The sequence below is a fragment of the Carcharhinus amblyrhynchos genome, chromosome 8 (assembly GCF_965287045.1).
Source record: "Carcharhinus amblyrhynchos chromosome 8, sCarAmb.v2.hapA, whole genome shotgun sequence".
NCBI classification, from domain to species: domain Eukaryota; kingdom Metazoa; phylum Chordata; class Chondrichthyes; order Carcharhiniformes; family Carcharhinidae; genus Carcharhinus; species Carcharhinus amblyrhynchos.
Genome location: NC_137331.1, coordinates 9,245,783 through 9,258,999, shown reverse-complemented (window position 1 = coordinate 9,258,999; position 13,217 = coordinate 9,245,783). Strand labels below are relative to the sequence as shown.

Below are 13,217 nucleotides of genomic sequence, written 5' to 3'. Positions count from 1 at the left end.
CTCCCAGACTACCTGAATCCACTACAATTTGCCTACCACCACAACAGGTCCACAGCAGACGCCGTCTGCCTAGCCTGCACTTAACCCTGGAACATCTAGATAACAAAAACACCTATGTCAGACTTCTATTTAGTGACTACAGCTCAGCCTTCAACACCATTATTCCCACGAACCTCATCTCCAAACTCCATGGCCTGGGCCTCAGCACCTCTCGTGACTGGATTCTGAACTTCCTAACAGACAGACCACAATCAGTAAGAATAGGCAACAACACCTCGTCCACAATCATCCTCAATACTGGTGCCCCACAAGGCTGTGTTCTCAGCCCCTACTATCGTCCTTATACACCAGTGACTGCGTGGCCAAATTCCCCTCCAATTCGATTTTCAAGTTTGCTGATGACACCACCATACTGGGTTGGATCTCAAACAATGATGAGACAGAGTACAGGAATGAGATAGAGAATCTGATGAACTGGTGCGGCAACAATAATCTCTCCCTTAATGTCAACAAAACAAAGGAGATCGTCATCGACTTCAGGTAGCATAAAGGAGAATATGCTCATTTCCACATCAACGGGGATGAAGTAGAAAGGGTTGAGAGCTTCAAGTTTTTAGGTGTCCAGATCACCAACAACCAGTCCTGGTTCCCACATGCCGACATTATAGTTAAGAAAGCCAATGCCTCTACCTTTTCAGAAGGCTTAGGAAACTTGGAGTGTCAGTTACGACTGTCACCCACTTTTAAGAATGCACCATAGAAAGCATTCTTTCTAATTGTATAATAGCTTGGTATGGCTCCTGCTCTGCTCAAGACCAAGAGGAACTACAAAAGGTCATGAATGTAATCCAATCCACTGAGCAAACCAGTCTCCCATCCATTGACTCCGTCTACACTTCCTGCCACCTCAGCAAAGCAGCCAGTATAATTAAGGAGCCCTGCACCCCAGACATTCTCTTTTCCATCAAGAAAAACATACAAAAGTCTGAAGTCATTTACCAACCGACTCAAGAACAGCTTCTTCCAAGCTGCTGTCAGACTTCTGGGTGTACTTACCTTGCAATAAGTTGATCTTTCCCTGCACCCTAGCTATGACTGTAATATTACATTCTGTACTCTCTCAGTTTCTTCTCTATGAATGGTATGCTTTGTCTATATAGCACCCAAGAAACAATACTTTTCACTGTTTAAAGTTTTAAAGTTTATTTATTAGTCACAAGTAAGGCTTACATTAACTGCAATGAAGTTGCTGTGAAATTCCCCTGTATGTTAACGCATGCAACAATAATAAATTATGGGCAGCACGGTAACACAGTGGTTAGCACTGCTGTTTCACAGCTCCAGGACCTGGGTTTGAATCCCGGCTTGGGTCATTGTGCAAACTCCACACAGACATTCTCCTCTTGTCCGCATGGGTTTCCTCCTGGTGCTCCAGTTTCCTCCCGTAGTCCAAAGATGTGCAGGTTAGGTTGATTGGCTATGCTAAAAATTGCCCCTTAGAGTTCTGAGATGCGTCGGTTAGAGGGTTTAGTGGGTAAATATGTCAGGATTGGGGGTAGGGATTGTGGTCGTTGCAGACTTGATGGGCCAAATGGCCTCTTTCTACACTGTAGGGTTTCTATGATAAATAAATCAAATCAAATGTATAGACTTCAAAAGTCAAATGATAAAATGCCACACTATAGATTTGTCAGCAAAGTTAAAGGCAATGGAATTAAAGAGGCAGTGACAGGGTACAAAGGTGACTGAATGACATGAAGCAGACATCAGTGGTGAATGGGTGTTTTTCAGACTAAGGGAAAGTGCGTAGTAGGGTTTCCCATCAGGTCTGTGTTGGCACCACTGTTATTCTTCATTATATTTTCCTGATATATATTAATAGATATTATGGATGTTGTGAAAGAACACTGAAAAATTCAAAGCAATCAGACAGAGTCAACATGGTTTCGTAAAAGGGAAATCATGTTTAACCAATTTGATGTTGCTGAACAACGATTGTCAAAACATTTCATTTTGCACTCATCAGGACACTTCGCAACAGTACCAATGTAAGAGAAAAACAACACTTTATACTGTATGAGAAGAGAATGCAGATTAGTAGAGGTACTGCCTTGGAGAATGCACCAGCTTATGGTGACCAACAGGTAACTGCTGAGCATTGCTTGAAATTGAAATGAGGCAGCTTGATCCTGATTCATTAAGGCATTGCCCTGGGGAATAAATCAGTGAATGGCTGTCATTTATTTTGTTTAGTGGAAACAGGCGCAACATGTATACACGTTCTTTCTACCTGCAAAGAACGTGGTCTTGTTTATCAATATACATAGCTTCCAATACAGACAAATGGGCCACAATGCGAATTTGATTGACATTATTAAATTAGTTGTCGGCGTAATTCTTAGTACCCTAGGGGTTATTTAGCAAATGTTGTCCAATCACAAAATCACATCTAATGTTGGAAATGTTGAGATTTGCAAGCGCAGGCTGATTGAATACACTTTTACTTTGCCCATTGTGAACAGTCGTTGGGACATGCTGCTTGGTACGATCTGTCGTTGGGATGTACATCACACTGGAACTGAAATCCATATACTACATCATTCATTCGTGTGACAGGCACGATGTGTTTTTGGCTTGACTTTGGCATTCTGCTAGTGGTGAATACCACTCATGGTGTAACTGTGTAGTAACAGCATAAAACAGCTGGCTTCACCTGTTGCTCATATTTTTTCGATAACTTGCCCTTCTGGCGTAATCTGAGGTAAACTGGGCACTCTTCAGGAACAAAAGCCTTACGCCCTTTCAGGGATTTGGGAAAAAACAGCACAAAATGACCTGATCAAGGTGGTCATTACTCCACAGGATGCAAAGCATGGATAGAGGTGAAATCTTTAGAGCAAGTGTAGAAAAAGTTTCGAGAAATTTTTAGTTACAGAGATAAATTGAAGAAGCTGGGGTTCTCCTCAAATAAGAAATAGCTGAGATTTGACGGATGTGTACAAAATCATGAGGTTTCTAGGAGTAGATGAAGAGAAAACTGTTCCCGTTGATGGGAGCATCAGAGCCACACAAGACAGATTTAAGGTGATTGGTAAAAAGAAGCAACAATGACAGAAGAATTTTTTAAGATCCTAACCAGCAATGGAAAGGGAAAAAAACTTACTGGACTACGGGGAAATGGACAGGAGTGTGTGTAGCAGGGTTCTCTTGAAGTTAGCCAGCATGGGCTAATGGGCTGAATAAAGACTTTCTGTGCACTACTCATACTTTGATTCTAAATTGTGACACAACTATTTCACTGAAAAGTCCTCATCATGGGCCTTTGTAAAAATCAGAGAAACTGATGCATAGAAGGGAAAGACACCCCACCCCGTGTCTGCTGCCTCATACAAGTTGAGCAATTTACATTAATCAATCTAACATCACAATTTACCTTATTTATCTTGTCCAATACATTTTATACCTGTTCTATAGAATCTACATTACTTTAGGTGATGAGTGACTCCCATATTATGGCCAGGGAATGCCCACCATGACAGTAGAAAATAAATGGTCATATAAATTAGATAAGAATAAACAACAAGCCATATTTAAGAAATCATGACTTCCACAGCAGAGCCTTCATCCTCTGACTTCAAAGCTGGAATTCCTGTATGAACGGTCAGTTATTTTCTGTCTAGTTTCCAAGCCAAAATTTCTAACATGCATCTCCCGTCCCTAGAGTTTTGTGCTGAGTGCACTAATTCCTGGAATCTACGTCGATATTTTAGGTGGGGTATATATCCAAAGTCATAGATACGTTTAAAAATTATTTGGTATTAAAGTTTTGACTTTATATCAGTTTAGGATTCCCTATCGATTCTGTATTGTGACAGAGATATCAATAACCTTTTAAGGTGCTTAATCTACCAAAAAATACATTTTCAAAGATAAGAGCGAAGAACAAAATGACCCTTTTCTCAGGAAGATGTACAAGTTAATATTAGCAAAAATGCAACATATTACTTGAAAGGGCCTTTTCCGCTTTGTATATAACATGATGTGACTTTGCAGTCACTGTTTCTCTTTTTTCAACTCTCCCCTATCTCCTGCATTTCTTTGCTCCCCTATCTTTTGCCTTTCTTCAGCTTCTCCCTCACTTCTCCTCCTTTCTCTGCTATTTTTCCACTTCTCCCATTCTTCTGTCTTCTACTTTCAACTCACTCCCTCCCACTTCTGGTTATCTTTCATCCCACCTCATTTTTCTGCTTCTCTCTCATTCCTTCCATCCTCCTCTTGTTTTTTCTTTCCTCCGTCCTCTATCCCTTCTCCACCATTATCTGAAAATCAGTGTGAAAGTAATGCTATGAAAGAAAAATGGTCATACTGAGAAAAATCAAAATTGCTGAATGATCAACCATCATCCCCCTCATTTTCATGTGCTCCACATGTATAATTCACTAAGACAAATGCATATTTGAAAAAAATCTTCATGTAAGAAACTACTGTAACAGAAACGATTTATGAATGAACTTACATCTTTTATTATACGGGCACCACAGGGGTCCTTCAGATTCACTGCTATACTCTAAGAAATAAAGAGCACGTTATTCATAACAGATTACACATTAAACACAGTTACCACACTTGCTAGCTAGCAATTAAATGAGACAAACATGGCCATGAATGGTCCATACAATTTCTCTCTGTTCTTACCAATCTGAGTCAGTCAAACAACAAAGCTCACATAGTAATCAAATTAGTGTATTTCTGAAATTAAAATAATTAATTAAATAAAAAATATATTTTTCACTTTCAGGCACCTACAAAAATGAAAAAAACATGAATAAATAAGTAAAATGTAAACAGCACAGAGCTGACTTTGGATCAGACAGAACATAAGTAGTTCTAAATGGATTCCAAGAAATGCAAGTGCAACTTCATTCACAAATAAAGGATTGGATATTGATGTTACAATAGTTTAGCTGCCAAGGTTTATTACCAATATTACCAGATTACCAAAGTAGCAGCGACTGTCTACCAATGCGTTAAAGGTTTATCTGCTTTTGTAGCTATGGCACAGTCAGGATGCATTATTCCATGAGTCTAATACTACAATGGTTTGCTACCAATGCTACAAAGGTGCAGATACCATTATTACAAAGGCCATGTTTTTAGGATAAATGCAGTTATTTTGAGTACTGAAATCAAATAATCCTTGGATTACATTAACATTGCTTACAAATTTGATAATTTGATTGTGAAAAAATTGAATTGAAAATAAATAGAAAAAATAAGTTTACTTATTCAGTTTGTTTAACGATCTAGATTGCCTAACCAATTAAAAAAACAATTCATGTTCGACAGGCTTAAATAATCAAAGACCATCAAACTGAAATGTTAATTGTCTCTCTCTCTACAGATGCAGTCAGATCTGTTGAGTATTTCCAGCATAATGTGTTTTTTATTTCAGACTTCCAGTATTTTGTTTTTCCTTAAATAAACAACTTGATTTAATAATCTTACTATGCCATTGTTTAAACGTTTTTTCAAAACCAGCAGTAACATTTTTAATGACGGGCTAAGTATAGAAGTAAAATCCCTTCATTACTGGCACATAATTGATTTCTTTTTTTCCCTTCTGCAATAAACATCTCAGAGGATTTCTATCCATTGGACTGGAAAATTAATGTGTTTGCAATGCTAAAATTAAATAAACTAAATCTTTTATGTAAAATGATGTACAAAAAGTCACATGCTGCCAATGAACCATGACTTGTTTGGCACTTATAGGAGTGATTCTGTACTCTATCACAGACCTCGTGCATCATAACTTGCATTAAGTCCTATTTTCCCATATGTTCACTGACCTACACTGGCTTGCTGACTTGCAATTTCAAAGTTCTCATCCTTGTTTTCAAATACCTCCATGATCTCATCTGCTTCCCATCTCCGAAATCTTCTCCTGCCCTTCAACCATCTGAGATCTCTGTGCCCCTCCCAATTCTGACCTCTTGTCCATCCACCATGTGAATTATTTCACCATTGGTGGTCAAGCTTTCAGCTACCTTGGCCTTAATCTCTTTAATTTGTCCCTGAATCTCACTGTCTCTTGTTTCTTCCTTTAAGACGGTCCTTAAAACTTATCATTTTGATCAAGCTTTTAATAATCAGTTCTAATGTTCCCTGATATGGCTCAGTGTCAAATGTTTGTTTGATAAAGCTGCCGTGAAGCAGGCTGAGACATGGTAATCATGTTAAGGTCAGTCCAGTGACTTGTTGTTCCACAATGTGATGAACTAACGTTTCCAGAATACAGGTCATGGGGAGTAATCAGCACAGCTTTTGCAGTAACTGCCAACACCTTGCTGATCTTTTGTTTATTAGGGTTTGGTAGCAAAGGAGTAAACAAATGTTGAGTGTTTTACACTAAAATTATTTTTCTGCCTCACCTTTTTATTTCGATTTACACTAAGGAAGTAGGCACTTTCTGTTCCCACAAATGGCGGGCCCCAAGCTCGAGTATCGTCGCCCACACCTGCAACCAAGGGAATGACTTAAGAAGATGAATTGGTTAGTACATTAAAAATTGCAATTCCTTCTCCCTTTGTTACAATTACACAGAAAATTAAACATAAATCTGATGTGATATAAATATAGATGTGAAATCATCCATGAATGGACTTCATCCACTACTTCATGCTCTCCCCATAATCCACCACTCTTGATCACCCCACTCTTACTGAGACTAGTTAAATCATTTCTCAGGAAAATATTGAAATCTATTACAGTTAAATCAGCAAGTTTGGGGAATGGATGGGTTAATCAAAAATTGTAAGAAGTCTCACAACACCAGGTTAAAGTCCAACAAGTTTATTTGATTGCAAACCCACAAGCTTTCAGAACCCTATTCCTTCGTCAGGTGAGTGGAAAGTTCTGTTCACAACCAGGGCATATAAAGGCACATACAGTTTACAGTATACTGATTAGAATGCGAGTCTTTACAGCTAATCAATTCTTAAAGGTGCAGACAATGTGAGTGGAGATAGCATTAGGCATAGGTTAAAGAGATGTGTACTGTCTCCAGACAGCAGAGTAAGTGAGATGCTGCAAGTTCAGGCAAGTCATGGGGGTTACACAGAGTCTGATATGAACCCAAGATCCCAGTTGAGGCTGTCCTCGTGCGTGCGGAACTTGGCTCTCAGTCTCTGCTCAGCGACTCTGCGCTGCCGTGTGCCGTGAAGGCCGCCTTGGAGAACGCTTACCTGAAGATCAGTGGTAGAATGCCCGTGACCGCTGAAGGTTCACCAACAGGAAGAGAACAGTCTTGCCTGGTGATTGTTGAGCAGTGTTCATTCATCCGTTACAACAACACGACAGCGCAGAGTCACTGAGCAGAGACTGATAGCCAAGTTCCGCACACACGAGGACGGCCTCAACCAAGATCTTGGGTTCATGTCACACTATCTGTAACCCCCCCATGACTTGCCTGAACTTGCAGTATGTCACTTACTGAACTGTCTGGAGACAACAGACATCTCTTTAACCTATGCTTAATGCTATCTCCACTCACATTGTCTGCACCTTTAAGACTTGAATAGCAGATTAGCTGTAAAGACTTACATTCTAATCAGTATTCTGTAAACTGAGTGTGTCTTTATATGCCCTGTTTGTGAACAGAACTCTCCACACACCTGACGAAGGAGCAGCATTCCGAAAGCTTGTGGGTTTACTATCAAATAAATTTGGACTTGAATCTGGTGTTGTGAGACTTCTCATTGTGTTTGCCCCAGTCCAACGTTGGCATCTCCACATCTTAATCAAAAATGCCAGTTAATGGGGAGTGACATTACACCAATGCAGTGTATCCTTGTTCAGACAACCTCAATGCAAAACCCAAGAACAATCTTGTAGATTTACAATCTGTTTTTTTTAAATGCATTATCTGATCTCTAAAAATGATGGACTTTTAAAAATACAAAATCAAATTGTCAGAAATTCCAATTACTCGTGCTGGATAACACAAACTTTACAATATTAAGAAATTCTTAATAATGCACTTAGTGTTTGGGGAAGTACTATTGTGCAGTGTGGGTTGCCACAGTCATGTGACCGCTGTAATCATCATTGATGTATAAAGACTTGAGAACAAAAGCCATTTCATCCACCATTTGGAATATGGTGTCAGGAGTGTGCAGTTAAAACTGAGTGGATGTTGATAACTGTAAGAGAGTCAGCAACTGGAAGAAGCAGCAGAGAATAACTGAAATTTCAATCTGCAACTTTGTATAGGACACGTGGTTAGTATGATTCTGAATATTCCAGCACTGGTCCTATGGAAGTGAAGGCAGTTTGAAAATAAATTGGAAATTCTACCAGTCTTAATGGAAAAACTACTAAATTGCCACAGATTTAAATAAGAAATCTGAACAAGAGTATCAACTTGTTACCAGTGCTAGGGAGGGAATGCTACAAGCTATACTGCTGCACCCTAGGCCTCACTGAGGATCAGAATGGTGACCTTAAAAACCCACTTTAAATCCTTTATTAGTATTATTTATGAATGGGAATTTCAGCACTAATCCTCTCTGCACTATCCCCAGTCAAATGGGCAGGCTTAGGCAGTTGTGATATCGTCAAAGAGATCATCAAAAAACAAGTAGATCCAGCACAAGACAATCCCAGAGTGGAGAAACACACCTACTGAAGGCATAGAAAGTCATCCAGTTTAGTACTGAAGTCACACTGCACCCAAATTACTCTTCCAATAGTTAAAACACCACTGAAGCTGGAAGATGGAACAGGATTGAATGACAAAATCCAAGTGAAACATCAGAAAGCCAAATCTCACTTTGAAAGCTGCCAAATCATTGCCAGAACTGAGAAATGGAGAACTGGTCACCATGCAAACATTCAAGGCTTTCAACAAAAGTCAGCCCACTTGGGATCTGTGTAGATATGTCATCACCTTGATCATACTTGACAAAAATGAATGACCAGATATAGCGTAACCAGAGGCATATGCATGGAACTGGCAAAGCTGCTCCTTCACAGCAGACAGTTGATTCGGAAGGTGTGAGTTCACCAATTGCACAAAGAACTGAATAAATATCAGTCCCAGAAGTCAACTGTTTCCCAAAAAAGGGCAGTTCGGATCAGCAGCAACAACATTCCCCGCAGAGGGAAGTTCAGCCCAGGACCCTAGGCAAACAGCCAAAATAACCCTCATGTGTAACATTAGAAGACCTGAATGTTTTGAAGGTTACATTTGCAATGCTTCTACAGAGATAAACAAAAGTGGATCAGACCAGAATCACCAGTTTTCTGTACATAAGTAACAATTTTCATTGTAGACCATGTATATGCCTGAATTGCAACTGCAAATGATAGTGTATGCAGGTTATTTTCTTTATAGGAAAAGGGGTATGTTTGGAGGTGTCTTTGTGCAATATAGTTTGCCGTAGTCATGTGACCTCTGATATAATTCCTTGGCGTATAAAGACTTGCAAGGATAAGCTATTTCATTTAAAAGAGTTGGAACACATTGGCCAGTTTTTATGACCTCGCTCGAGTGAGGTCAACAAACAAACCATTATGCATTTAGGCCATTTTTTTTTAAACCAGCTATCTGAAAACAAATGGAGAGAGAGAAAGATTCATGCAAAGCAGCTCAGAAAGTAGAAAATCTTTGCAGCCAAGTCAAACAATTTGCAATTATATAAGCACTTTTAATGTAATAATTGCCCCAAGATACTTCTCAGCAGTATAACGAAACACCAAGGTCAGGTAACCAAAATTTCGGTGAAAGATGCAGGTTTTTAAAGAACGTCACAGACAGACTGGAGGAGAAGTTTATGGCAGGAATTCCAGATCTTAAGGCCGAGATGGCTGCAACCATTAGTGATGTGAAAGGAACAAAGGATGCACAAGACAGCAGAGTTGGAAAAATGCAGTTCTTGGAGGATTTTAAAGCTGGAAGATGTTTCAGAGCTAGAAAGAATTTTAAATATTAAGAATTTTTAATATTGAGGCTTTAGTGAACAATCATAGATAAGTGAGCACAAGGGTGAATGAGCAAAAGGGTGATGGGTAAATGAGTTAGGATATAGCAGCAGAGTTTTGGATGAACTTAAGTTTATAAATCTGCAAATGGTCAAGAGAGCATCGAAAGAGAGTCCGAAGGTAATAAAAATATGGATTAGAATTTCAGCAACAGGTAACCTATCCTCACTTATCTTTACTGCTTATTCCAGCCTCCTCACCCAAAGTCTCACTGAACCAAGCCAGATTTGTTCCTGACATCCCCTCGCCTAATGTCATTCCTGCTCACCCTTAATTCTCCACCATGTAATTTGTAGCCCATTATCTCACCAGCCTGTGTCATGTGTCTGTCAACTATTTTTTACCTATTAATGAGTTTTCTGATCAACCATTCCACTCTGGTTCCACTCTCCCACCACGCTTGCCAACCATAATCACAATCTCATTCCCCCAGTGTAATTTAAAGTCCTCATTTCAGCCAATCACTAACGTTTGACCTACTGATGTACAATGCCTTGAAGTGTGACATACAGGAGTTGTGCTAGATGTAAGACTTTTAATTAAATTGACAATTTTCCAAAGGAAATATGTCTGGATTGTTGTGGTCTTCTTTATGCTTCACAGTTCTGGTGAACATTAGAAGTGGTTGCAAAGACTTTGACAGCTGGAAGAAACTTGAAAGGAATGTCTGCATAATCAGACGAAACTCTAACAGTTTTGGCAGGGAAGGCTTTCCATTATGTTTCACATAACTTACTCCCAGAATTAGCACTGGATCCCTTGATTACTTTTAAATGACTGAAATCTCTGGGTAGAGGGAGTTACATTCAGAACTTCAGGAATGGTCACTCTGGCAGGCAAGTATTTTTACAGGCACACACACGACTATGAAGAAGAAACATGTAGGAGAGAAAAAAGATGAATGTATGCCCACAGAAGTGGAGTAGACAAAGAAACACATGCAGGATGAGAGAAGGAAATACCTCACACTGCCCAGCAGTATATTCTAGATCCTAACCACTTGCTATGTAAAAAAAGGATTTCCTAATGCTGCCATTGTTCCTTTTGCCAAGTGGGAATGATGAGAATAAAGGGGATGAGAGAAATACTACACAGGACTAAGGCATGAGGGAAAGAGCCAAAGACACAGGAGACTGACAGAACACCAGACTTGGAAGCAAGAGAAGGCCATTTGGCCCTTCAGGCTGCTTTGCCATTCAATAAGATCATAGCTGATCTGATTGTGGTCTCAACTCCACTTACCTCTCTGCCCGCCCCCCCCCCCAAAAAAAAACCTTCGACTCCCTTATTTAACACAAATTTAGCTAACTCGGGCTTGAATCAATTCAATGACCCAGCCTTCACTGCTTTCTGTGGAAGAGAATTCCACAGACTTACAACCAGAAAAAAAAAGCTCACATCCATCTTAAAAGGGAGACCTCTTATTTTTAAACTGTATCCCCTGGTTTTAATCCCTCTGTCAAGCGCATCCATCCACTATCCATCCTATCAAGTCCTCTTAAGATCAAATATGTTTCAATATGGCCCAATCTGCTCAGCCTTTGCTCAAAGGATAACCCATTCATCCCAAGAATGAGTAAAGCGAACCTTCTTTGAACTGTTTCTAATGCAATTATACCTGTTATCAAATAAGGAGACCAAAATTGTACACAGTACTCCCAGTATCATCTCACTCAGGTTCTGGTTTGCTGCAGTATAATTTCCCTACTTTTATTATCCGTTCTCCTTGCAATAAAGGCAAATTTCCACCTGCCTTCTTAATAATGTGCTTTATCTTCATACTAAATTTTTTGATTCATGTACCAGGATACCGAGATCCCTCTGCACCACCAAGTTCTGCAAGCTCTCTGTTTAAATAGTAAGCTCCTTTCTATTCATCCTACCAAAGTGGACAAATTCACATTTTCCTACATTATACTCTATCTGCCAAATTTTTACCTACTCACTTAGCTTACCTTTATCCCTTTGTAGACACTTTGCAACCTCTTGACAACTCACTGTACTACCTAGCTTAGTGTCATTGGCAAATTTAGCTACCGTACATTTGGTCTTTTCATTCAAGTTATTGCTTTAATTTGTAAATAATTGAGACCCCAACGCTGATTCCAGTAGCATTCCACTAGTTATAGCTGGAACCAAAATTGGCTCATTTATCCCTGATCTGTTTCCTGTTAGCTATTCAATCCTTTATCCATGCTAATATGTTACGCCTCATCCCCCACACCAAGAGTTTGTTATTTGGTGTAGTAATTTTCAACATAGCACCTTGTCGTTGCATTTTGGAAATCCAAGTGCATCACATCTACGGATTCCCTTTTATCTACCTTGCTTGTTATTTCCTCAAAGAAGTCTACTAAATTAATCAAACATGATTTCCCTTGTCACAAAACCACATTGAATCTGCCTGATCCCATTGCTATACCCTCCTTAATGATGGATTCTAACAATTTCTAACAACGATGTTAAGCCAGCTGGCCTATAGTTTCCTGTTTTCTACCTCCTCTCTTTCTTGAATAAAAGTGTTGGTTACATTTGCTATTTTACAATCCACCAGTGATTGCCTTAGTTACTCTTTTCCTATTTAAATGCTTGTAGAAACTCTTAGAATTTTACATTTCTAGCTATCTTTCTCTTGTATTCTAATTTCTCCCCCTTTATTATTTTTTGGTCATTCTTTGCTGGTACTTAAAATCTCTCTAATGTTCTGACCAACCGCTAATCTTAGCAGATTTGTACAGTGTTTCTTTCAACTTGATGCTATCCTTAACCTCCTATTTAGCCACAGGTGATGCATCCTTCTCAGAGTCTCTTTTACTCCCTAATCTTTGCTGATAGTTACTAAATATCTCCTGAAAGATTTGCTACTGCATCTCTACTGCCCTACCTTTTAACCCGATTTCCCAGTTCAATTTAGGCAACCGTGTCTTCATACCCTCAAATTACCTTCATTTAGTTTGAAATAATAGCTTTAAACCACAAACCTTAACCTTCAAATTTACTGTGAAATTCTATTACCTTATCACTTAGAGGCCCCTTTACTCTGAGGTTATTGATTAATCTTCTCATTGCACATTACCATTTCCAGAACTGAAAGTTCTCTGGTTGGTGTTAAAACATACTGCTCTAAGAAATTGTCTTCAATCTACTGGAGGAAGACTATCTTTGGCAAACTGATT

General features: G+C 39.2%; 1 protein-coding gene across 2 annotated transcripts in view; it reads right to left on the bottom strand.

Annotated features, from left to right (window-relative positions):
- Positions 1 to 13,217, bottom strand: part of sugct (succinyl-CoA:glutarate-CoA transferase) — a 463,614-nt gene that overhangs the window by 413,062 nt on the left and 37,335 nt on the right. Inside the window, exons 4-5 of one of the 2 annotated variants that reach the window (XM_080193630.1) lie at positions 6,432 to 6,535; positions 4,517 to 4,567 (exon numbers count right to left, since the gene is read on the bottom strand). In XM_080193630.1, coding sequence (XP_080049756.1) covers positions 4,517 to 4,567; positions 6,432 to 6,535 — 155 coding nt within the window. The remainder of the gene's footprint in view (positions 1 to 4,516; positions 4,568 to 6,431; positions 6,536 to 13,217) is intronic. The other variant, XM_080193629.1, reaches the window with a different exon arrangement.